This window comes from Condylostylus longicornis, unplaced genomic scaffold (genome assembly GCF_029603195.1).
Source record: "Condylostylus longicornis isolate FDR11 unplaced genomic scaffold, ASM2960319v2 ptg000022l, whole genome shotgun sequence".
In the NCBI taxonomy this organism is placed as follows: domain Eukaryota; kingdom Metazoa; phylum Arthropoda; class Insecta; order Diptera; family Dolichopodidae; genus Condylostylus; species Condylostylus longicornis.
The window spans coordinates 4,803,809-4,831,176 of NW_026577991.1; the positions used below are offsets into that span (position 1 = coordinate 4,803,809).

At 22.7% G+C, this 27,368-nt stretch overlaps 5 protein-coding genes across 7 annotated transcripts in view; 3 read left to right on the forward strand and 2 right to left on the reverse strand.

The window, feature by feature from the left end:
• The window catches only part of LOC129606968 (zinc finger TRAF-type-containing protein 1 homolog), a 37,005-nt gene extending 33,826 nt beyond the window's left edge, over window positions 1-3,179 (forward strand). The window contains exons 5-9 of the mRNA XM_055517621.1: window positions 8-160; window positions 760-920; window positions 1,326-1,442; window positions 1,513-1,598; window positions 2,800-3,179. Of these exons, the coding sequence (XP_055373596.1) occupies window positions 8-160; window positions 760-920; window positions 1,326-1,442; window positions 1,513-1,598; window positions 2,800-2,827 (545 nt within the window). The 3' untranslated portion in view covers window positions 2,828-3,179. The remainder of the gene's footprint in view (window positions 1-7; window positions 161-759; window positions 921-1,325; window positions 1,443-1,512; window positions 1,599-2,799) is intronic.
• Window positions 3,180-4,005: 826 nt separating this feature from the next.
• On the reverse strand, window positions 4,006-5,252 carry LOC129606893 (ribosome biogenesis protein SLX9 homolog). Its single transcript, XM_055517512.1, has one exon. It carries the CDS (start codon window positions 5,181-5,183, stop codon window positions 4,545-4,547), a length of 639 nt encoding a protein of 212 aa, XP_055373487.1. The 5' UTR covers window positions 5,184-5,252; the 3' UTR covers window positions 4,006-4,544.
• Window positions 5,253-5,846: 594 nt separating this feature from the next.
• LOC129606850 (cytochrome c oxidase subunit 6B2-like) lies at window positions 5,847-6,378 on the forward strand. Of its 2 annotated transcripts, none has more exons than XM_055517443.1 (2): window positions 5,847-5,921; window positions 6,009-6,378. In XM_055517443.1, the coding sequence occupies exon 2, from the start codon at window positions 6,047-6,049 to the stop codon at window positions 6,281-6,283; it is 237 nt and encodes a 78-aa protein (XP_055373418.1). In that variant the 5' UTR covers window positions 5,847-5,921; window positions 6,009-6,046; the 3' UTR covers window positions 6,284-6,378. The 2 variants fall into 2 exon arrangements, with proteins under 2 accessions (XP_055373418.1, XP_055373417.1); XM_055517442.1 differs by having other exon boundaries at window positions 5,858-5,943.
• Window positions 6,379-6,477: 99 nt separating this feature from the next.
• On the reverse strand, window positions 6,478-7,669 carry LOC129606849 (non-structural maintenance of chromosomes element 4 homolog A). The gene is made up of 2 exons (XM_055517441.1): window positions 6,624-7,669; window positions 6,478-6,571 (listed from the first exon to the last, which is right to left on the reverse strand). Exon 1 carries the CDS (start codon window positions 7,545-7,547, stop codon window positions 6,687-6,689), a length of 861 nt encoding a protein of 286 aa, XP_055373416.1. The 5' UTR covers window positions 7,548-7,669; the 3' UTR covers window positions 6,478-6,571; window positions 6,624-6,686.
• Window positions 7,670-8,690: 1,021 nt separating this feature from the next.
• LOC129606764 (choline-phosphate cytidylyltransferase A-like) overlaps window positions 8,691-27,368 on the forward strand; it is a 47,050-nt gene continuing 28,372 nt past the window's right edge. For both annotated transcript variants that reach the window (XM_055517289.1, XM_055517291.1), the window contains exon 1: window positions 8,691-8,863. The gene's annotated coding sequence lies outside the window, so the exon portion shown is untranslated. The remainder of the gene's footprint in view (window positions 8,864-27,368) is intronic.

The window sequence follows — 27,368 nt, forward strand, 5'->3', positions numbered from 1 at the left end:
TTTTTAGCAACTGAACACGAATCAGTTTGTTCACATCCACATAAATCGGGCTATGAAGTGATGTCAGCATTAGAAGCATATGATGCTAAATTGGAAAAAGATAAAAAAGTGTTCTCAACTCTAATAGATTTATTAAGTTATGAAAAAATCATTTTCAATGGTAAGTTTATTTTTTATTTATCTTTTGTCCTTTATCAAAAATTACAAATCCAATTATAATTTAAATTTTAAAATACAAGTATTTACATAAAATGTAAATTACTACTGTAACAAGTACATACATATAAAATTAAAAGCATATTTTTAGTAAAGATTTTTGAAATCATATAATATGCCTGCTTCTATCCAGTAAATTTCAAGTACATCATATAAGAAACTAATTCTAAAGTTGTAGGCAAATTCAATTTATAGAAATTTTAGGAAAATATTTCAATATTTATTTCAAAATTTAATATTTAATAATTAAATTAATAAATATAAAAAATCTTAGATAGAATCTTGACACATCTAGGAAAAGGGGTGAAAAACTGGGTTGAAAAAAGTTCTAATAGAAAAAAAGAATATTCTGAAAAATCATTTAATTGTTTTTTGAATGGTAATAATGAAAATTATTCATTTTTTTTGAAATACATAATTTTAAAATTTAATTTAAACTATAATATTTAAATATCTTCAATTACAATTAAAATGAATTTTTGAATGTATTATGTAAATTTAATGAAAACTAATTTTTAATTTTTATTTATTTTTTATTTTTAGATCTCCAATTGAAACCATATCGTACAGATGAGTACGTTCATAAATTATATTATGAAACTTCACGTTTTTCAGCATTCAATCAACAATGGGTTGTTAAAGCTAGAATTAATAATAGTCAACGTGATCCACATCAATCAAATGAAAGAACTATAACATACCAAGTATGCACCACAACATATTAATTGAATGGATTATTTTGAAAGTGATTTCATAAGACTATTTGCAAGTTCAGAAACTGTTTTACTTCTAAATTGTTTCAATAGTTAGAATTGAAACTTATGTTTTCGAAGAAAAAAGCAGTCAATATAGTTAATCAGATAACCAATTATCCGAATTTTTAGTTATTTTAAATCCAAACGAAGGAATGTTTTGTTTTTAATTGAAATAGACTTTGGTCCAGTTTTAAAATAAACCATTCAGTTATACGCATACGCATTTTTGCTTTTTTAATTTATAATTTAAAAAAAATTAAATTAAATTTTTAATTAAAATTAAATTAAATTAAAACAATGTACAAAATTAATTAATTAATTTTCATATTTTATTTTTTTTTTTTTAAATTTAAGCTTATATTGAAAACAAAAACCAGTACTCCAATGAGTATTCACTTTTTTGCGTTAAAAGGACCATTTTCAGATATGAAAGTTGGTACACAAATTTATAAACATGATTTTACAGACCAAGTAAGACCAATCATTACATACATATATAATTGATTTAAAAAAAATTTTTATTATTATTATATTTTTTTAGAGCGCAGAAAGTGATTATTATCATTTACCTTTACCAGACAGTTCTGAATGTAATCGATTACTTTCGAATAAGGCTATTAATTTAAGGTATATTTTAATTGCCTAAACTAATTTTGAAGATTTTAAGTGGTTTTTTACATTTATTTTATTATTATATTAAAAATAAAATACAAAACTGCTATCACTAGTGTCTGTTTTTGGAAAACATAATTCTCGCAAAACATAAAATATGTAAGCCAAACATAAAATGTTTTATATTTTTGAAATTATTGGAAGAATAGTATCGTATAGCTAAAATTTTTCCAATTGCAATTTCAAAAATATTTCAGAAATTTTATTTTCTTTTATTTGTTTTATATGCAGAATATATCAAATAGAGCTGATGTTTTCAAAATTGGGCACTTATATCATTTATACGAGGATTATCGAAAATTGAGTTCTACCTTAAACAAATAATATAATATGTTTGAGATAAATAAAAACTACAGAATTTTCAAATGTAGTAGTATCCTTAATGCATCCTTAATGTAATAGCATCCTTCATGTTAGTATCATCCTTAAAAAAATATTAACACCCTTATTATGAATCTTACTCGTAGAATTCTACGAATTTCGAATTAATTTACGCACGTAGAATTGTTAATAATTATATATCTCACTCGTACAGATTATGAATAGGCAATGGCAACATTATTTTTCGGAAATCGTTATTTTATTACAGCTGTCAAGTGACAAAATCTAAAATTTTCAAAATTCATAGTAAATATTTAAAAAAATAATTCACATTTCAATAATAAACATTTCAAAAAACAATAGAAAATCAAAAAAAAAAAGTTTAGTTAAAATGAACTCGTTTTTTTTTAAGAAAATCTTCAAGAAAATTTTAATATGTATAATATAAATAAAATAAATTCATAATTACATAAAAAAAAAATTTAACAAATAAATAAATAAATAAACTTAAAAAAAATTAACCGACCACTCTTAAATACTGGCTTTCTATGTTCGAAAATTTCATTAGTAGAATTTTGACATTTATTTTCATTACGAGTGTAATTCATAATTACTCTATTACGAATTTCGTAATAAATTTCTACTATTTCGGAATTTACAACATGAAATTCGTAATTTCTCCGAATTTCAGTGTTACGATTAAGATTTACAATGATGTTAATCTAGAAATTTAAGTGTATATCTCAATTATCGAAAATCCCCAACTACATTCAAAAATAAAAATAATTTAATTAAATAATTTTAAATATTTATTTTCTTTTTCTTTTATTTTTAGACTTTTAATGTTTTTGCTTAGTAAATAAGGAGTTTTCATCTTTAAAATTTAATTTTTTTTTTGTCGATTAAAATAATATTAAAAAAAAAAAAACAAAATTATTATTGAAATTTTTATGTATTCTAAATTAAAAATGAGAGAAAAAAAAAAACAAAAAATTCAAATAATTTTTAAAAATTATATTTAAAATAATTGACATTTTATTAAATTCATATTTTTTTTTATTTTTTTTTTTTCGTTGTTTTGAGCGTTATACAATTAATATACACACTTTTTATCTATATATAATTACAAAAAATTTAATTAGGTATTATTAAAAAAATAAAATAAAATAAAAATTCTAGTTTTTTTCTCTATATTCAACAAATAATGTGTATTTTTTACATAACGATATTAATTAATTTGTTTGTTTGTTTTCTTTTATTTTATTTCATTAAATATATTGAAATTTTGAAAAATTTTTATTTTTATCAAAAAAATATTCTAATGTAAAATTTATTATTTTCAAAATTAAATTCTCAATTATTTTTTTTTTTAAGTGATGATGTTATATTTCAAGTGCAAGAAATATTATTAAAAAAATTTAAAAAAGAAAAAAAAATTAAAAATTATTATATTTTAAAATTTAATTAAAAATATTAAATTAAGATTTATTTATATGAAAATTTTAGATTTATTTTCATTATTTACAAATATATATATATATATATAAAAAAAAACAGAATAAAAAAAAAAGAAATTTTGAAAAATATATTATTATTTAAATAATAATTACAAAAACAAAAGTTAAAATAGTGTTTTACTTTGTAAATTTCTGTTCATCTCCAAAATTACAAAATAATCAAAAGTTTTTGTATTTTTAAGAATTAGGGCCTGATCTTTTTTTTTCCTATTTTACTCGGAAAGTGATAAGAAAGTGAGTAACTATCAAATAATCGTATAAATAATGTAATTTTTAAGTGAGAAGAATTATTTGGTATTGCGTGTCTCGTTTTTTTCCCCCCAAAATGTATATAACATTTATTCACATTGTTTTTGAAAGTTCAAAAACGTTCAATCGATAGTTTGAGAAAAAATGCAAAAATCCAATTTGAAATAAATGAGTAATCTTATTGGAAAAGTGAAAGATCCATTAGAAAATACTAAGAATTCTGATTTGAAAGTGAATAAAAAAGTGAGTAAAAAAGCGAGATACACAATCAGACAGTTAATATTTTGTTTGTACACTCTTTGAAGGATTGAACGAATATTATTGTTTAAAAGTAAGGAAACTTTCGAAAATTTAGTTCTAATTAAAATCTTGTAATTTATAGATTTTAAGGGAACCGAGATTTTAAGGCGGAAGGATCCCCCCCAAGGCCACAGCAGCCATTCGCCACTTATTGTTTAAATCTTATTATATATTTATTACTACAATTTAGATTTTACTTATAAAGCGTGTTCGATAAATCTTTTGTATAAGAGAAGCATCGTAGCAAAAATAGAGGGTTTTCGTTTATGCACTGAAAGTTTTATGTTAGAACTGGAATTTCTAAACCGCAGCTTCTGTGGAAGGACAAAATAGCTTAAAGAGGTGTAACCCTTATAAATTGGTTATTTAACTACTTGCAAAAATTTTCTTTAACTAAAAAAAAACTAGAAACTGTTTTTCCAATTATCAATTATATCATTATATTTAAATATATTTATTAATTAAGAATTCTCTAAAAATAAAATTTATGTAAGCAAATGAAAAATAAAAAAAATCATTTTTCTTGATTACTAACAATAAATTTTATATGTTCTGCAATAGTTGCACGAGGATTTTCTCTAAATTTTTTATCTTTTAATATTGAATTCAAGCATTTGTATCTGTCCAGAAATTCTTTTTTCCTTTCTTTTGATCTTTCTATTTTATTCTTTGGTTTTTTATTTTTCCGCTTATCCTTATTGTCAAATTCTTTTATTCCAGTTTTAATTTCATCTGGTTTTAATTTACGTAATTCATCTAATGATGGTAAAGCATCTTTTAATGGATTTAAATCTCCAATTATTTTCCTTTTCTCCCTTTTCTTTTTCTTTGCATTTTCTAATTCTTGTTCCTTAATCCAATCTATTTTTTCCATTAAAGCTTTCTTCTTTATTTTCATTTTTTCTTTTTTAGTTTTTGATTTTTGTAGTGTAATTGTTTTTTGAAAAAGTATTTTTGATTTTTCTTTAGGTTTTACTAAATCTTTTTTATTAGTATCAAGATTTTTTGTGATAATGGTCGAAGGTTTGCTTCCTGTATCATTTCCAATACCTGCAGCTGAATCTTTAGCATTATTAGTTTCTTTAATTGATTTTGTAAATTTGTTTTTGTTTGTGAGCGTTTTAATGGGTAGTTTTTTATTTATTTTACCCATGTTAAAAGGTTTATTTTTATTATGATTTTTATACTTTTAATATTTAATAATAAACTGGCACCAAACTCTAAGCAAGCACCACATGGGAAATATTTTGTAAACATTAAAATTTTTGACAACCTATTATAGAATGTCAATTTATTAAAATTTCTATGTTTTTTGGGAGACCAGATATAGTGTAGATTTAAAATAAAAAAAAACTATTCAAAGCAAATTTCAATGAGGGTAACTTGCGTTATATTAACCGGCGAGAATTGAAAACAAATAAAATTATGAAATGACAAGTTAATATCTGCCAATATTTGTAGCTTGAAGTCAACAGATAATTTTTATACTACACACACAATACGTAATGAAGGTGTCAATAATTCTAGTTCGAATAAAACGTATCATGTCTAATATCTCACTAAAAGTATTTAAATTTTAATATTAACCTTTGAAATGTGCTTAAAATAATAAAATTATATATATGTATGCATATAGTTTAAAAAAAAAAAATTATTATTATTAGTTTTGTAATATGAACCGTATATTTCTATGTAATGCTTCCGAAAATCGTAAGATGTCACTGTTATATTAATTAACATATTTTCTTATCGTTAAATGTGTTATCTAAAATAAATGTTAGGTGGCGCTTTAGTAGTTAAACTGATTTTATAATTGTCAAATTCACATGAAAATTGAATTTTACTAATGACATTTGTTATTTTGTATTTTTAAAGGTTCCGAATTGGATTTGTAAGTTGCATAACTAAGAAAAGTAATTAAAATTATCTATAATAAATAGCAGTGCTCTAAAAATTGTATTATAATTTCATTTTGTAGCTTCATTTTCGGTGTTTAATTGAAAAAATAAAATCAAGATGCCCACTGTTGCCGATGTCAAGACCGTACCATTTGATCCAAGATTCCCAAATCAAAATCAAACAAGACATTGCTACCAAAGTTATGTAGATTTTCACAGATGCCAAAAAATTCGTGGTGAGAAATATGAACCATGCCAATATTTCAAAAAAGCATTTCAAGCTTTGTGTCCAAATGCTTGGGTTGAAAGATGGGATGGTCAAATTTCAGAAGGAACTTTCGCTGGAAGAATCTAAGTAAATCTTTATTAATATTATTACTGTTATTAGTAATTTGATGCAGAGGCGAAATGTAGTTATACAATTAAATGTAATTCAAAACCAAAAATAAACTCTCGAAAATTTAATTTATTGAAATCAAAAAAGTGTTTTTTAATTTAATTGAATGAGCTACCTATTTAGGAGTCCAGAACGTGTTACTTTGTGACATAACCAGACACTGATATAAAAGTTGTAGAACTATATATACATATATAGTTGGAAAAGTATATTTAAAAATTATATGTCGAATTGCTGTAACATATACTAAAAGTGAGAAAATTTTTTATAAAAAATATTTTTATTGAAAGGTATGTACCTAATAATAATAAACTAAGTAAAAAGTGCATTTATTTTTAACATTGTTAATCTACTTAATATATCAATCTCTCTTCAATAAAGCTTCTTTGATTTTGTACTTTTGTATCATTTCATCTACAATGTTTAAATTCAGTGTACATATAGCTTGTATTGTATCATTTGAAGCACTGGATTTTTCTGCTTTGTTTAAAGGTTGTAAATATGGGAATCCATCATCTTCTTTCCATATCTTAACAGATTTATCTCTAGCTAAAAATGCTACCCGAAATGCATTATGTACTGTATTCATAAAATTATGTGGATCAATCACTAATTTATAATAAGGAATTGGTTGGCTTTTATTATTTGAATATATTTCTAAAATTCTTCTATATATCACATTCATATTTTCCAAATTTCCATCTCGTTTTTCAATTTGACTAAGATTTTCTGGTCTCATTTCTTCGCCTCTATTCGATTTTGTTTTTCTTTGCCTTTCTTTAACAACTTTTTCTTCCGAATCAGCTTTAAAATCGTAATCACTTAAAAAACTCGGTGAGAACTTTACCATTTTACATACACTTCCAGCAATTTCCGTAATTTTATCCCAGTTTTCGTTATCGTTTTTATAGACAATAGCCATGATTGCATTTATCCACTCTTCATCTGCAAACTCACTTGCACCAATTTTTTGCATTACTTCACCAATTAACTCATGGCTCATTTGTACGATTTGGGCATCCATAATAACTTCAGTTGTATCATGATTTTGCTTCTGTAAATCAACAGATCGATTAATAGTATCCGTTTCTTGAATAATTTCAGAAATTTTATCAATCATTTCATAGTCTTCTCTATCATTGTGTTTTTTTAGGTCCGTTCCCATATCAAGAAGTTGTTTTAATCGAGATTTTCTACGATTACTATCCGTTTCTCCTGACATTTTACTTTGTTTGTATTTCTACTTTAAATTTATTTTCAATTAATATATTCTTATCTTAAATAATGTAAAAAATTTAAATTTCAAGCTGAATAAAATAAGTTAAAAATTAAAATATAATGCACCGCCTTTTAATGTTTCACAATATTATTATCAGTTACCAACATAACAACATTAAAAACTTCAGCTATTGTGCCACTCGTAAAATTGAGTCAAACTTTTAAAATGCAAATTTCAGTAGCACTAATAATGTGAAGTATAATTTTAATTAATTTGAAATGTCTGCAAACAATTTCTATGTGAGTATGTACATTTTTTTTTATCATAAAATAGTGCTTGAAATTAAAATTTATTACTGTATCAATAATACTGAAAGTAAATCTAGATGTATATCCAGATCAAGTTTGCGGTTGATATCGTAACAAAATGTATGATAAATATCGTCAAAAAAGTGGAGGGCTATGAAAAATTGGTAAAACTTTTAAGATATAGGGTTAAACAAGGTTTTCAAAATTATAAAAATGTAAAATAAATGTAAAGCTGTCAAGATTACTGCAAAATCTTGAATAACGTTCAAAGATTTTCAAAATCCTTATTTGAAAAAATACATATATGAAAAATACATTCATGTTTGACAATTATTGGGTCGTAATTATTAAAATAAAATAACTAACTTTGACAGTTTAATAGAAAAAAACAAAAAAAAATAAGTTTTATATGAAAAATATTTAATAATATTCATAAAAATTTATAAATCAATTGGATTACATTGAAAACAGAACAAGCGCGATTTTCGATGGCAAAACGTCAAAGTTCATGTAAAATACATAAATAACACATCACTTTTGGTGCTCTTCGCTTTAGTTTCGTTTTTACGCTTAAGCTTTTAAATTATTTATTTATTGTAATTTGTCATTATTTTCAGCTTAGTTAATATAAGTTTTGACATTTATTTTAAATCGTATATGACAACACTGTCAACTATTTAATTTCTTAATTTTGACACTTGCAAACAATTTACAAATTTTCAACTATTTTTTGACAGTTCATAAAGTTCTACGGTTTGTATCAGTTCGTATTTCGGTAATAGTGTTAAATCATTATTGAGTGTTTTTTTTTTATTGCAAAAAAAAAAAGAAAGTGTAAATTAAAAAAAAAAAACAAAACGTTAAATATAAATAAAAGGAAAAAAATCAAACTATTTCCACATTTATTTTAAATATTATTTATTTTAATTAATAATTCAATTTTAAATAAATTAATTAAAAATAATTGTATACTACTGCGTTGGAAGAAAAACGCCATTACAAATTTTGACGGTAAGTAATTTGTTGGCACTTTAAGAGTTGATAGAAAATAATATGTACATAAAATTATTACGTGTTCAAAAAAATTAATAATATAAAATTTATTTTAGAAATATTTGAGAGAAAAAAATTTAAATTAAATAAATAACTTTAAATTTTGGTAAGAAAATAAAATATGGAATAAAATATGAAATTTACTTTTATCGATTTATCATTATGTTCGTTTCATAGTCATAAGTAAATGCATATGATTGTATGTATACACTTATGTACATTAGCAGATATCTATGCATCATAGGAAATTTTGTGTTAAAGTTAAATTTAAATAATATCTATGTATGTAGGTATATAAGGTTGTATAAAAATAAAATAATAAATTTTTATATGTAAATTTATATAGAAGGAAAAGTTATAGTCCTTTGGGTAATATTAAAAAAATAATGAGTGTAAGAAATAAGACCTATGTAAAAAGTATGTAGGACCAAAGAAAATTTTTTGTTTTTGCATCTTTTGTTGATTCGGTTGTACCCACTTACTTAACTAATTTATATTATTAAAATTAATAAATATAATCGATATAACAAAATTATTAGTATATTTTTTTGATAAAAATTGAAAATATGAAAATTGGAATGCATTATTTATTTTATTTTTCGTTCATAAAACAAAACAAAAAAAAAATATTTATGTAAACATTGACAAGCAAGGACATTTTAAGGATATTATTCCGGTGTCAATAATTTTGTTTTTATTCTTACAATATGTATGTATGTATGTAATAATGCTCTTAATATGTAAATATCCATCTACCCTACCCACATAATTGCTTGTATATAGAAAAATTGCGTCATATTTTTCGATATACTCGTATTTTTATGCGTTTACATTTCTAAATTGTTTTTTTTTTTTGAAATAAGAGTTTACCAGATTATTTTTCCAATTAAATTTCATTTGTTTCTAAATTTTCAGTGAGAATAATGTGAAGAAACTGTTTGTTAAAATAATCTTGTTTCATGAAATTGCTTGTTTTCTGCTACAACACAGACATAACTCAAAATTTGCCCGTTTCAGAAAAACAATTAACCTTTTCAAATAATATTTTTATAAATAAATTATTTTAATTATTTCATTATATTTGTAGGTTTTAATATAAAATTTTTGGAATTCTTGATTAGTTAAACCTGTCAACTTAACAAAAATATCATTTAACAAAATTCCTAATTATTATTCAACAAATTTAAAAAAAATAATACAGAATAATAAGAGAAATAAAAGTTAGGACCTACCCACTAGAACAATTAAAAAATTATTGCACAATAAGTAGAAACTAGTATAATTACTTTTACTAATTATGAAATTCATCTTATTACAAAAGTTCAATAGTGACTAAGTTATTATTTTAAGTCTACTCGTATTATTCTGTTTATTATTTAAGTCTATTAATCTACTTATTTTGTGTAACTTGATAATAATTTACTGATAATGCAAATTATAAAAATTTTCAGTGAAATTATTAGATTGAATTAGTTTTGCATAATTTACAAAAATAATAAGGTACTTATTAATTAAGAAATATTAGTTAATGAATCTTTCTGTTTATAAACTGATTTCAAAATAAATTTTCGAGACCATTAAAATGTTCCATTCTCTAAGACTGTTAGCTTATTTCAAATTCATTTGTATATTGAAATTAAAATATCAAAATGTTCTCAAATTATTTTATTCAAAATTTAATTGAAATTTTAACCATTCTTTGATATGTATCTAGCTGTGAAAATATTGTATTTGAATTTACTAGTTTATAAGTCAGATTTTTTTCGCTGCAAAATTTTTGCATTCAGACACCCGCACACGAGTACATCAAATATTTATTAAATCTTTTTAATTCCTCTTCATTTTGCAGTATTGTGCTTTGCCTCAATTTTGGAGTAACAGGCTAAAAGTGGGATTGTTAAAAAAGCATAAGCTATATATGTATATTTCTTAGGTTCTTAAAGTAATAGGGTTCTTTCATGTACATACTCGTTTCCAATGGTGTAATAAGTAAATTTAGTTGTTTGATTTCTTTCGCCCTTTTATCACAATCAATTCACAGAATGTGAAAATATTTAGAAAAAAAAAGTAAAAGTATAACTATTTAAGACCTAAGATTACTATTTTCAGTACCTACTTTAATTTCAAAATTTTAATGTTAACCAACTATAAGTACAACAAAATCTGTAATTAGATTATTTCTAAATGTTTGAAATAAAAGTTCATGGTTCATTTTAGAAAAAAACCAAAACAATCATGTTAGTTAACGTGATATTAGCCCAACATAATGTAACTAAAATGAATTTAAATAAAAATGTAGAAGAAAAAAAAAGAAACAAGCATGTCGAAACAATTTTGATTTCAAAACTTTTAATCTTTGTACTTAAATTGTCTGACCTTCTTAATTTTTACTGGGTACATTTTTTTTTTTCTCGCATGAATAAAATTCCAACTGCTCTGCCAAAAAAAAATAAAAAACAATAACTAATTTAATAATTATGAAACTTGCTATTACAAAGTCCAATATTAATTAAGTTATTATTGTTTTTTTTTTTTTTTTGAAGTTCACTCGTGACTTATTTTGAATAAGTATGCAAAATTAAGTAAATGAAAAAATTAATAAAAATAACTGCGGTGTATAAAATAATAAAGTAGGTACAATGACCGTAAATTATTTTTACTAAAAAATTAATAAATTTTAAAATTTTTATTTCATTTTAGATTTTAAAAAAGAAATATCGTAATAAGTACTGAAGAAGATGAAATAATTTCACTTTTTAATTGCCTACCTTAAAAAAAAATTAAGAAATTAGGGAAGAGGAAAATGAAATAGTCAAGTGGCATTCCAAAATCCGAATTCAAGCAAAATTGAAAATTCGATGAATCAATCAGTGTCTTGTTTTGTAATCAAATTCTGTATTTAAAATTCATTCTTACTGAAAACTAAGTAGGTGAAATAGTATTGAACCCTCTTTTTTTTTTTTTATAAAGAACCTATTTAAATAAGTGATTACGCTTTCAATTTCAATTTCATTAATTAATTTTAAACTCAATTTTCACGAATTAGTAAATAGTTTCATTTTTTTGAAACAAAAAGTGTTATCGTAATATTTGATCGCTGTTTTGTGTTTTCACTAATTTTTTCCATTAATTCAATTTGACATGCTTAAAATTAAAGTTTGTTTTTTTTTCACGTTTTTAATGCTTTTCTTCATAAATTTGAATAATTAAAAAATTTTTTAATACTTTTATTAATTAATAGTGTTATTGTTATACTCAAATAATTTTGATGGAGTTCAGGTTTTATTTTACAACTATAATAAAAATTTAATTCAGAATTTTGCAAACTTGATGTCAAAAATCTTACAATTTGGTAGACGCTCTTTAGATTTTAATCAGAGTATTTCTTATATACATATATTCCAATTAAAGATTAAATGTTAAGTGTACATTAAATGGTATGGATTCCAATCCAATGTAAATTAATTTTATAGAATCACATTTTAATGAGTTAAAATTCTGTTAATTTATTTTATAATTTAAATTCATTATAATGTAAAATAAATTTATTCATAAAAATTTTATTAATAAAACTAAATCTTTTATAATTTTCATTTTATTATGAAAATTTCCCGTGTAAGTACTTAAGTACTTATTTTCATGTGCATTATATACACATGTGCAATTAAATTTTGAATAAAGTGTTGTTAGTAATTCAATTGCGCGGTTATGAATATAATTTACATTTTTTATAATATTTTGGAATTTTTATATTCATATTTATATTTATATACATAATATGTATATTAAAGCTCTACTAAATAATAAATTTATAAATAAATATGTACAATTATAAATTTTACATTAAAATTTTTTAAAGTTTCACCAATCAAAAGTTTTCATGATTTTGACGTACTATATTTACTTATTTTCGATAATGCTTAATGAGTGCATGTCTAGAATATTTAATTAAAAATTTTTGTACTTATTTTTATCGCGAATTCTTGTTATTATTTTATTTTAATTATTTATAATTCATTTATGTTTTATTAATTAAAAATTTGTACTTAGATATTTTATTTTCTTATTTTATAAGTAGCATATTAGCTTAAGTAAAATGAAAATAAAAATTAATAGTTCATCAAATGAGTTAATAAATTGTAAATCGGTTGTGTGTAATGAAAGTAGTTGAATGTATCGAAAATGTTATAATACAAAAATTAATATTATTAAGATGAATGCTGTTCAATAAAACATACTTAGGATTATTTACATAAAACAATTTCAAGTACAATGCTTCAAGAAACAAGATTATTCTTATCATATAATAAAATCCTATCATGAAATATAAAACTCAAATGTACAAAAGTAATAAGAAATATTATAAGTATTTGTACTGGAACTCTAAATTTTTTCGAAGAAACTTAGTAATGTTATTAACAAAATTTATTAATTCATTCATTGAATTGTAATCATCATTTCTAAGAGTATAAATACAATTTATTTTGCATTGTATTCTTTCATTTGCATCATAGGGCTAAATTTTTGTTCATTCAACCAGTTATCCATGAGCCCTATAATTATTTGTAATTTATAAAATCAGAAATTCGTAATATGTGTATTTCGTAGATTTAAAAAAAAATGAGGATCAATTATTAATGACACTCATTTACAAATGACAACTATAATAATTCAGTGTCGAATATAATATTGAGCTATTTAATCGTTTTTAAAACGGCATTTTAGACATTTCGGTGTTTCGATATTTGACACATATTTTGCTTTATTTAATTTGCAATTAATATTTTGTTTTATTTTTTTTTTTCATGATATAAGGTTTTTGATAATAATTTTACATACTTAATTAAATAAATTTTTTTCTTTTTTTATAAATTGCATAAAATATTTGCTTGTAGTATTAATTTATAAATACTTTTATTTGCCCACAATAAAAAAAAAAATACTAATTTTAAAAATATCTAATAAGTTAATTATTGTATTTTAAATATTCAAGAAGAAAAATTTGAACTTTGTACCACCATTTATATGTATTTTTATTTGATCGTTTTGAATTGCCCATGAGCTTCTTATTATTTTAAATACTTATGTGTATTTATTTATTACGTATACGGGGCATAAATAGATATACGTTTGACGGTATATTATAATAATATGAGAGAAATTGTGACGTAAACGTCAAGATTTTGAAAATAAAAAGTAAATATTATTTTACGTTTTTTGTATTTTTAATTTATTAAAAAAAAATAATTTAATTTTATTGTATTTTTCGTTTTTTTTGTTGCAAAAACAAATATTTTTGGGTTTTTAAACACAATAATTTTTTTTTTGTTTGTCTTATGAACGTAAAAAATTTATATTTGTAAAATTTGATGAAATTTTATTGAAAATATTTGCAATCAATATTTTTTCTTGATAAAAATGCAACCTCCATTTTATCCATTTCGTTCAGTTTTTTTTAGATTTTTTTTTTTAGATTATTGGGTTTTTTTTCTTTTTAATGTAAAAAATGAAATACATTTTGGAAAAGTTCAAGGCAAATACAAAAAATGATGTTGTATTTTAAAAATTTTGTAAATTGTTCTCTTTAAATTTCTTTATTAAATAATATTTTACGGAAATAAAAATTAACAAATAATGTGAAAATAGGATGTGATTTCATAAATTTATTAATTCACAATTTTAAATATGATTCAAATTAATATTTATCGATTTTATATTTATTAATAAAAAAAAATATTAATATTACAATTTAATTAGGTTTGATATAATAGGAAATTTAATTTCATTTAAAGAAAACCCTCATATTTAAGATTTTGATATTTTTAAAATTAATATTTTCAATCTTCCAATTTGACGGTAGCATTTCGATTCCAAACTAATGATGGTTGTTCAAACAATTTCAAATCAAAATATGTATTAATTGCGGCAGTGTTTCAATCATGTATAATCTAGGCTTGTATAATCTAAAATGAAATATATATGTCGTTACGTTTGTGTCAAAACAATGAATTTGCTTTTCTGTGAGTTTTAAGTTAAGAATATCAAATTATGTGCCTTTATATTATACGTTCCAAAGTAAAAATTTTTAAAATTTAAAAAAAAAACGCTGTACCAAAGCAAAAAATGTGGTTCTTTAACATTAATGTCTTAACATACCGATTTTAGAAAATACTGTAATGATTATAAGCGAAAAATTTATTATTCAACCAATAATGCTTAGCTCTGGTAACTTTTATTTAATTGATAAAGTTTAGAGTCCAATTTTAATTTTTCTAATTATTTAATAATCAATATGAAAGCCAGGGAAACTTTTGGGAATTCTATTATTTTTTTCTTGCTATATTTAAATTTTTTTTTTAAATACTGTACATTAAATTTATATATGATTCATAATACATAATTACTTAAAATTATTTTTCAAAAAAAAAAAATTTTTTTTTTCTTAATCCACATCTACTTAATTTATTTTTAAAATTTTTGTGTATGTTTTTGAAATTTGGCTACCTACCATTTTCTAAAAGCAAAAAAAAATTTCTATTAATAAAATTTTAAATAGAATGCAATTAAAATAAATAACGCAAAATAGTTTGTTGTTTTTATGCGCATTTTTGCATGAATTTCAAAAAAAAAAAGAAAAATTCAAAATTCTTTTTAAAAAATAAGGTTTCTTAATATCAAAAATTTTAAATATTTTTATGTTTTAAATAGTAAAGTTCAAATTTTTTTTTTTATTTTTTTTTTATTATACTACATAACGTATAACATACTTTTATATAAATTTGCTTTTCGTCATATTTAATTGAGTTTATGTATCATTTATATAATTTTAATATTGAAGTTTACTCAAGAGAGAAATTTTAGAATAAACTGGGATTTTAAAGACTCTTAGGGAAAAAGTTAATTTTTAATGTTACTTTTGACAGAAATTTATGTCGCTATTTAAGATATAGGAAGGGTGATACTGCGGAACTGTGTGCTCACTCCAGTGAGTGCGAAGCTGAAGTCTACCGACCCTTCAAAGTTTCTCGATTTCATCAGGAGGATGGGTCTCGAGGGGTGTTGTAGGGCTTTGAGCCACACATAGTTTGGGGGCACAATAGACCTTTATTTTCTGGTCGCGGTGCACTGTTACCCCTTCTTTGCAATCTACAATCTACAAGGTATTAGAAAATTGTTAACTTATTTATTTGTAAAATCATCTTGAATTTAGACATTCTTTAAGTACATATGGATTTTGATAATTGATAGCTTGAAAAAATGACAATAATTATTGTCGTCTCAATAAACTGGTTTAGTTGTCTTTATAATCGCTAATAATAATTTAGTTTTGGTTAACTTGTCACATTTTTTTATATTTGCAAACAAAGTTTTGCAACAGAAATTTGCATATTCACAATGTAAGATAATTATTTGAAAACATCAAATGTCAATTAATTATGTGACGTTTGATTGTCATTTAAATCATATGGCAATTATGTATATGTTTTGTAAATATGTTTATTTATTAAAAATTAATCATGTTATAAAAAACAAAAATAACTTATTTGGTCACCTTTTAATTAATTTTAAATTTTTCGTTTATATTTTTAGTTTTACACGTCTGTACATGTTCTTTTTTATAATTTTGTAACTTTACACGTTATTCGTCTCCTATACCATTATCTACTGCGCTATATAATTGTGTCACATATATGCGAAAATTTATTATATAATTAATTTATATATAGTTAAATTGTGTAAAATACTAGATTAAAATAATTATTTATAAAAATTTTAATAATATTATTAGAATAAACATACAAATGTAATAAAATAAAAATTTCAATTTCATTAACCTTGCACAAAAAAAAAAGTGGATGTGTCGTGTTTTTAAATGCCCATGGGTAATTAAACAATGCAATGTAATGTATTTTATTAAAGGTTTCTTTCTTTGTTATTTTTGTTATTGTAATTACCTTTTTAAATAATTTTTTCTATTTAATTATTTAAAAAGTATATGTTAAAAGGAATTTCGTGATAATTTATTTTTTCACATAAATTATTTACAAGAAACAAAATTTAATAATGGAATTATTAAGTTAGCCTGATTAACACAAATTCCCTAAAATCATTGCAATTAAAAATGTGTAGTAATTTAAAACAAAAATTTAAAAACAAAATTCTTTAATTTAACATTTTACGTACGTATATTGTGTGATTTGAATGGTGTTGTAGATTATAGATTACTGAAGAGTGATGTGGGCAAAGACCACCGACTCCTCCCATTCTCCGACCACCGCAGCCAGTCATAGTTTATTATAGCCGCCCAATATCCCATTTATACTAAGAGCCCAAGTATGAGGGCTGTCCCAGAATTAAGTAGCCTAACCAAGAAAACACAAAAATTTTGATATATCGTAAATACCCAGAGATATTTCTCAGGGATTTGGATATGAGCTCCCTAATACTATCCAAACCATTTACGTCTCTTGAAGACCTTGCCCTATTTTTTCCGCTTAAAATTTTTGTCAACCTAAAAATATAAAATTTAAAATTCAAAATATTAAATACTATACTTTTTATAAAATAAGTACTTACTCTTAAAAACCTGATAATCTCTCTTAATTTTGATATTTTTAAGACTGTCTAATTATTATTATTTTTTATAATATTAGTGTCATCTGTTCTGCTCTAATTATGACAAATAGTAATTTCATTAGTTTTTGTTGCTAACGTCATCAGTTTCACAAATTTCATCTATGACAGCTGTCTAACATCAATATCAATTAATATTTAATTTTTGCAATAAAATTTAATGAAAATATTTCATTTAAATTGAATTGATTTGAAAAAACAAAATAATTTCAACAAATAATTAATTTTTTTTTTAAATGAATTGTTGAAGAGAATTTTTTTGAATTTTGACATTATATATTGTCAAATACATTTACGTTAAATGATTTATAATTAAACTGTTGCATTAAATATTAATTTTGTTCAGGTGTTTGTACGTATTAATATGTAGAGAAGATATGTTCTGTCCTGTTTAAATTAATTAATAAAAATATCACACCACTTTTCTAATAAATTTCTACATCATTGTTTAGGGATCGCTTTATTTAATTGTTTTCTATTAAGGTACGATATTTTCTAATATTTAGATCAATTCCATACACATATATATTTAGATATATAAAAAATATATTAGCACATTTATGTAGGTATGTGGCAAATCTCTTTTAACATAATATGTACTATACATTATATGTGTTTATTTAAAATTTTAAAATGAAAATATTTTTTCTAATACGTCATTGATCACCTTATAATCGTAATACATGATTTTTTTGCACTCAATTTTATTTCTGATTTTTTATGTAATTTTCTTCTGTTTTATATTTTTTTTTGTTTGACACAAAATTTATGACAAATAAATACATTAGCTACATACCCTATTTATAAAATATGTACATATGTATATAAGTATGTATAATGAATGAATCAGAAATCTTAAATTTAAGGGACGTGTGGTGGACTTATAGAATTAATTTGTCGTATGTTCAATAAAATTTTAATGAACCTTTCAATGTCGCATTTCAAGGTCTAACGTATACTGTTTACATATACGGCAAAATTTAAGATTGAACGTACGATACGTCAAACTAAAATAACTGTCAAATCGGATTAAAATAATATCAAACTTCTGATGAGAATAGAGTAATTTTTATTTGTCAACGTAGATTTTGTCGTATATACAAGCTGTTACTAAAATTATTCTAATATTATATAATATTATACTAATATTTTTATATTAACAGCAGTAGCAGTAACAGTTAAAGAGGAGCCACCATGTTACGTGAATGGCAAAAAAAATTTTTTTTTTTTGTGTTTTACTTACATTCCTCACATTTTTAACCTCATATTTTTTTTAATCTGATTTAATAATAAATATAACAATAATAATAAAATATTTTTCTTTAGGTATGTAACCTTATATGTATATACATACATGGATGCACTATATTTGAGCAGTGTAGCTGGAATTTTTGTTACATACATACCTACTTTTATTGCTTAATTGCGCGAATTTTTATTTTTTCGAATTCCTTTTATTGCTTTACGTACGTAAGCTATACTGTACGCAATGTATATGGTATACAATAGCCAATTATTAACAAATTTGATATTGACAGCCAGCCAGTTTTATTTTCACACTTATTTGTATAATATATAAATATATGTACATATATATATATATGTATATATTATTATTTTATATGTACCTATTTTATGTGCATATTTCATTACGTTTATCTGAAAGAAATTAAAATGGAATTTTATGAATTGTTAAGCTTTATTGTTATAATTATACAATAATTATAATAATCTTTCTGTTTCTTTTATTTCTTTGAATAAATAGACAACCGTCTCCCGTGAACCGTATAATATAAAAATAAATTTTAACTATAAAAATTTCCATATAATGCATCTGTATAACAATATACAAAATGCAATGATTTTCTCGTGATCTGTTATGTCATGTATTTAAAGTACTTGTCCATAGCCACTACAAATAAATTTTGGATGAATGGTAAAACTTTTATAAGATTTTATGTGCCAAAAATTATTTGACGTTCAAAAACATGCACATGTATTTTTTTGATAAGCCAATTTTTTTACAATATATTTGGTTTTTAATTTAGTAATTATAGAATTTATTTGTTCTATATAGTAAACTATTAGTTATATGTATATAAATATGTATAATTTGTATTGATTGCTACAGTTATAAATAATTCTATTAGTGGCCGCACGAAATGAACTTTAAAACGTGCCTACATTTAGTTCGCATGCAAAATATTTACTATCGCTGGTACATAAGAAATATAGAAAACGGTTATTTTTATAGTCGGCAGAAATAATTCTCAAAAGAATTTTTTTTTCTCTTAATATTTTTTTAATAATAAAATGTGCAAAAAAATAAAAAAAATTGAATCAAATTGTTAAATAATATCAAGTGCAAAAAAAAAGAAGAAATACCTAATTAAAAATAAAATTTTTCTGGTAACTCGAAAATTCTTTGAAATATTTGATTTTTTGTCAACTAGCCATTACGTTAATTAGCTTAAATAAGATATGTGTATAGGTATGTGTGTAAGCATCAACGCCACAAATAATAATGAAATTAATTGTGATGTGATGTTCCACTAATGCCAGACTTTTATACACACACATTTCAACTAATAGTACACTTTTCAATTTTTGACATTTTCTTAAATAATTTAGTTAAATTCAAAATGAAATACATAATTGCAATATCAGCTGTTTCCAATAGTTTTTGCACTTTATTTCCTCAAATTTATCTTTTTTTGTAAAATTTTTAAACCTTCTTTATAAAATGTCATTTGAAAAATGACATAAAAAACTGTCAATTAATTACTTATTTATGTCATTTTACATTTAAATGAAATCGTGTGTTCAGCACTTAAAACTATCAAATAATGACCTTTAAAGGTCTGCAATATTTTTTCAAATAGAAATTTAATTAATTCTATTTACTTATAATTTAGATGTATGTTTGCATGTACCCACACTTTCTACTCTCACGATTTGGTGAAAGTAAACTTTTCCTGTTTAAAAGAAAATTTTATGTAATGAAAAAACTAAAAATTCATTATCATTTTAATAAATTTAAGAAAAAAGTAAAATAAATAAATTCTTTATAAAATAATGAAATTTTTTTTTTTTACTTTCACATTTTCCACCAATTTTACCACACAAAAAAATTGCAAGTTAAAATTTAATTGAAAAATGAGAAATGTTTAAGGTACAAGTGAAATAAAAATTTTACATGACATGCAATGTTTTGCTCCTAAAAACATGTACATAATTGAGTATAGATGGCGTTTATTTAAAACACGAAGTATTAATTGCAACAATTTCAACTTACTCGTATTTTAGTTGTCAATATTGTCAGAATGGTTTCTTTAAATTTCATTCTTTTTTTATTACAAACAAATTTAAGGCTCAATTCTCATCGTAATATTAAATTATTTGCGATGAGAATTATAAAATAGCGCCATCTTTTAGAATATTTTTTAAAATATTATTGCATTATTTGACATTTTCATATTTCACTTTCAAAATTATGCTTAATTACGAATTTCTTTCTTGTTTAACTAATTCATTTTAGGCTTTAATAAATTTTTTTATAACATTAATTTTTTTTTCATTTTTCAATATGTATCTATCTGACTCTATGGTAGCCTTAACACACTGTTAATGCGTACTGTGTCAAAAGTAAACTAAAAAAAAATATAAAAAAAATTCATAGAAAATAACATAAAGGTAGAAATTTTAAGGTTATTAAAATTATTTTTACATTGTATTTCTTTTATTCTAGGACGAGGTCTAAACAAAGCCAAAAAAAAGTATTAAAAAGAGTAGAAATTTAGTTAAGTAAAAATAAGAAAACCTTTATTAAGTATAAAATGAAAAAGTAATTGTACAAGCTTGTCTCTTAGTCATTGATCTTGTTCCCGCATTCGTGAGTAATTATTCATTAAGTTAAAAGTAGTTTTAAAGGCTTTAAGTAATGGGATATTAAGTTAATTTTTAAGAAGTTTTAAGGCTATTAAGGCTATAATAATAACTTTTACAGTTTCGCATTATAGTGTATTTGGAACCTCTACTGTTTCTAACACTTTAGTCTAAGACTTTAGTCGCCGAAGCAGTAGAGGTTTTATGCTTTTATGATTACATGATATGCGGCTATAATGTTGTATACACACATTGGAGTAAGTGTATAACGGTAATCATACAGTAATATAAGAATATGTTTATACAGTATGCATACGTACACACACACACACACACTTGCATAAAAAAATATTTTGTTTAAAAACACAATTTTTTAATTTATTTTATAAAAAAATTTCTTAGTTAACGTTTTTATTTTTTCTTTCTGTATTTCTGTTTTTTTTTTTTTTTTTATATATTTTTTATATTTTTTATTTATCATATTGACATAATGTATTTTTAGAACAGAACATACAACTATACCATTACTATACGATATTAATTTATTGTTGCTTTTTAAATGAAACAATTATGAAAATATAAAAATTTATTGTATTTTTTCAATAATATTTAGAACATTAAACTCTAATAAACTTATATACGCCTCTATGTTTAAATATATTGTACACCTTTCAACATAATCATTTACAAACAGCAAACATTTAGCTATGTTTACACTTGCTATACATACATATACAATATAGTAACTGTGCTACGTCAAATACAACAATATTTGAGTTGTAAAGAATTTTTTGTTGAATGACTTTTTTTTAATTTTTCTCTCAAATATTAATTTTTTTTTGTTGCCTTTTGTCAGTTATGAGTTCTTTTCCCCACAAATATTTACTTATATGTATATCAACAAATTATTATTATTGGCATCTCATTAGATTTTCTAGTATAATTTCTAGGTTATTGAATAATAAATAGATTATAAATTATAAATCTTTTATGAATATTTTAAGAACTGAGAAAGAAAAAAATATTTTACACTTTGCTGATTGTTTTTTAATAGATTTTCTAAAGGGTAGATTCTATTCAAGAGAATGAGAAGATTGCTGTGTACTTTTTTTTACTGATTTTCTTGGACATGTAATTCAATATTTAAAAATAAAAATATTCTGAACAGGATATTTGATATTTTGTGTTAAAAATTTTTCAAGGTTTTGTTCAAATAAAAAAGGTTTTTTTCTTTTTTACTTGTTATATATTTTTTTTAGAATTTTGTTTACCTGAAGAGAATAATAACGTGATATTAACTTCAAACATGTAGCCACCTAGTGCTTTTGAGAAGAAATCTAATAAATTTTGTATGATTCAAGTCTCGCTTCAAGTTATTGCTCAACAAGGAATAAGCCTCTTTCTTGATAACTAAATAAGTGGTCGACAATTTCTTTAGTTGCTACATTAGCCTATTTTTATTAAGCTGAAGATGTTGTTAGTTTGATAACCAGAAAGTTATTAAAATCGATCCAGTCATTATATACATATATTATCGTATTTTGAGGTAGTTGCTTATTTGTTAGATTGAGTTTCTGAAATTCAAGAAATGAGCCGGTCATTAGAATGGTGCATTATGTTAATTTTAATTCTTTGGCATTTGATCCTACTGTTAGCAAGGGTACTTTTTGAATAATTTGAATTTGTGAAAATTGTGACGCTTATTGCTTGCTAACTGATATAAAGTGATAATTAATACTCTATCTAAGCAACTCTATCTAAGCAGCTCTATCTATATTAAAATCCCTTCTTGTTTTCGGCCAAAATGAAATAAAATCAAATGCTCTAATTACGAACTTGCTCTAAAATTCGGTTAATATTTTAATGAAATTTTATAAAATTTCTATTCATTTTGTTTGATGGACAATTTGACATGAAACATTTTGTTCGATGCTGAGCATAGTTTTATGTGTAAACATTATTTTATTATTATACCTTATTATTTAAATAATGAAATGCCAATTCATGTATATGTATTATGTCTCTTTCCATTTAAAGTGTAGCAAAACGTGACGTTCATTAAATTATTTAACAGGCTTAAGCGTTTTTTTACATAAAACTTATATTTTAATATTAATTTGCTAAAATTCTGTTGAAGTTAATTTTACTAATATCTACTTTTAGTCACGTATTATAAGATATTTAAATATCTGCTAATTTAAATCTCTTTTAACATTAAAATTTAATTATAAACTTCTTTTTAGAAATTTAAATAATTTATGTGTGTATGTATTTAAAAATAGGAAATATTTATGAATTTGTCTTTAAAAAAAAATTATTTTATTAAATTCGTGTGTTTCTTATAAAATAATTATTTTTTTTGCTCAAATCTACGATTACACTTCTTCGAATTAAAAAAAAAAAAAATTAAAATCGGTTTGCCTTGACTAAAGTGCATCTTTGTTTTTATAATTATTTTGCATCAAAATTCATTCATTTGTTACTCACACAAATAAAATATTTTTTTTTTATTGATTTTTAATTTTTGAATTTTTGAATTTTGAATAATATTAGTAAAATTTTCTTTTCTTCTACAAATACTTCCAGATTTTTAATATAAAAAATTTCATGTTTTTCAATTTTTTGCCAACCGCATTGCATACAATATGAGAGGTTATGTTATGGCACTAAATTTCGCATATTAAATTTTTGGTGGAAACGCAAAATGTCGGTCTGAAGTTCGACTGAACCGACTTTGACGAAATAATTTATATATGAGTTTACCATAGCTATATTGTGGATTCAACAAATTTTGGGATACGTTAGGCCTCGGGAACTGGATCTTTTTATCTGTCGATTTTGATAATTTTTAAGAAAATATTCAAAAAATTTTCTTGAAATTTTTATAAACTTCGTTTGATTTTCCTAATCTTCTTAAACACTTCCGCTAAATTAGACAATATACGTTGTGCTCGGTTACACACTGATCAAATCAGAGTTTTTTGTTTTTTTTTTTAATTTAAATTTTAAACTCTTTTTCTATGTTGGATTTAGAATAATAATTGAGTGAGTTTTTTTTTTGGTATTGCATAAGCGCATGCAAATTATATTGAAAAATGAAGAAAAAAAATTATTAATTTAAATTGAAATATCCGGATACGGAAATAATAATTATCATTATATTTAGGTTAGTTTGTATGTATGTGTAGGTATTTGTATCATCTATCATCAACTGTCATCATCATCAATATTATTTTTTATCGTCATCATCATTTTTAAGTATTATCATTATTATTTTAAATTTTATCCGTCATTATTTATCTAGCACTATTATGATTGTAATTACAATATGTATATTATACATAAGTAGATATCGTTATTCGTTATTTCTTATAAAGTACTCAAAAAGTTACTTTGATTCTATTTTTAGATTTTTTTTTTATGTTCTTTTTTTTGCGGAGGCATGAAAGGTGTGTTGTTATGTTTTATATAATATTTGCATATGTATATATGTACATATGAATGTACATATGTATGTGAAGTGTAAGAATATGTATTTTAATTACATCTTAAGCATTCCCTATAGTAATTTTCTTCTTTCATTTAGACTTTCCTAAAGTACAATAAAAATAAAATGTTTTATTTTTTTTTTTTAATATTCAAGGTCATATAACAGATTTGTACTCGTTATTCTTAATTTTCTATTTTTATAAATTTTTTATGTTTGTTTGTATGTGGGTATTAGCAATATCAATATTTTTGTGTATGCAAAAATGTGTATATATGTATACATTTATGTAGGGTATATATTGTGTACAACAGATCGGATTTATTTAATATTTATTTATGATTCAGTTAATCTTCTTTTATATTACACAAATTAATTCAAAATATGTAAGTAAAAATGTACATGTGTACGTAATTATGTAGTACGTCGTGAATATAAATGTAAATATTTTGGTGTTTTCGCTTTCTTAAAGAGAGAGGGGAGAAAAGTACTAAAATTTTTGAAAATTTTTTTTATATATATGTACATATGCATGTATGTATGAATTGATATAAAAAATAAATTTTATTATTTAAAAAATTATTATTATTTTGGATTTAATTTATAATAACAAATTTATTATGCGATTTTGAATTAAATTTAAATAATATTATTGAAGATAATGACTTTTTTCCGGTCAGCCCCAGAATACATATATTGGAGTGGAGGTTAATGAGATGGCGAGCGTGCTTGCGAATTGTGAAAGCACATAATATTTCTGTGATGAGAGAAAAGGTTAGATGAGGAAATAATCTAGGCAGTCGGATTAATAAATTTCGTGGTTATTATGACCAAAATATAATATCAAGCGAAAATTTTTACGAGTTTCTAAACAACATGTTTTCTTGACGAATATATCAAATTGATCAATAGCAGATGGGTGATACCTGGGAAAAGTACGCAATAGAAAAGATGCCGATTAATCGACAATCATAATGTAATTGAATTCACCGAGATATTTGTTCACGAGCGAGGAGAATTTTAAATAAGATTGAACAATTAATTGAGGAACACAATAAATTCTGCTTTTATGACCGTAATTTGCAATCCATTTTTGATTAATTTGAAAAAAGCTAAATAAAAAAAGAAAAAATTTTATAATTTTTGTTCTCTACTATATTCTTAGCTTGTTATTTTATTTTTTTTTTTGTTATAAATTATAAAAAAGAAACTATTGTAATCTCCACAAAAAAGGTGTTAAAATTCATAAATTAAATATTATTATTGACAACCTACTTTAAAAACAAAAATTCAATATTTTAAGTTGTTGAAATATTTACACAAATTATTGTACATACATACATGTAAATATATATTTTGTTTAAGCAAATAGGTAGAATATGTAAATAATACTAATAAAACAAACTTAACGGTAAAACTATAAATTATGCTTTCACGAAATTGAAAAACTTATAATCAGTTTAAATTTGAAAACTTTATCAATTTAGTTCCAGTATATTTACAAGAAATTTAAAAAAAAAATAAAAATATATGGTTTTCTACTACTATTTAATTCTTATAATTTGTGAAGTCTAATAAGAATACGTATAACAAATAAGTATGTATAATTTGTCCGTGAGCCGTAATTGTGGTTAGATTAAGTATTATATGTTGCGTGTATAGATTCTAGAGTGAAAAGCTTGAAACAGTAAGAGGGCTGGATAATTAACACATTACCCTACAAATTACTAGATTTGGAATTTCAAAAAAATAAAAAAAACGGTAGAGCATTCTACCTTTTTTCTTTTCATTTTCTTCTTCCTCGGATATGACTAAACTAACTAGAGGCGTATATAAACTAAAGCATGTGTTTAAAATTTGTATATAGTTTTCAAATATTTATGCTACCAAAGATGGTAGCATTTATTCAGAAATAAACGGCAGCACTTATTAAGAACATTATTATTAATATGTGAAATTTCAAATTCTTCTACAAAATTGTTGACAAAAGTGGCAGTGAGAATAATTTACTTTCACCTTCGAATTATCTCATCATCAAAATATACGTTGAATGAACACTCTGTAAAACATGCATAAATGTATGTGTATGAAAGAATTTTCAATAAGTATACAGATATATATATGTATGTATGTATAAAATGTATAGTATATAAAAATGACACGTTAATTTTTTATTGACTTGAGAGAAGAAGAAATAAAAAAGAAAAAAAATAAAAGAAGAAATTCTAAAATAAATTGTTTTTTTTTTATAAAATGTGGCGTGATGAATTTTATATTGTAGATATATTAAAGCATGTTGCTATTTTTATACATAGTCATACTGTATTGTATGGGAGTATTGCTATAGAAATGTAACTAGCTATACTTATATGTGTATTTATAAAGTCATATAAAAAGTAGACAATATATGATTAGTCAATTAAATGAAATATCGAAAAGAGAGAAATAAAAATAAAT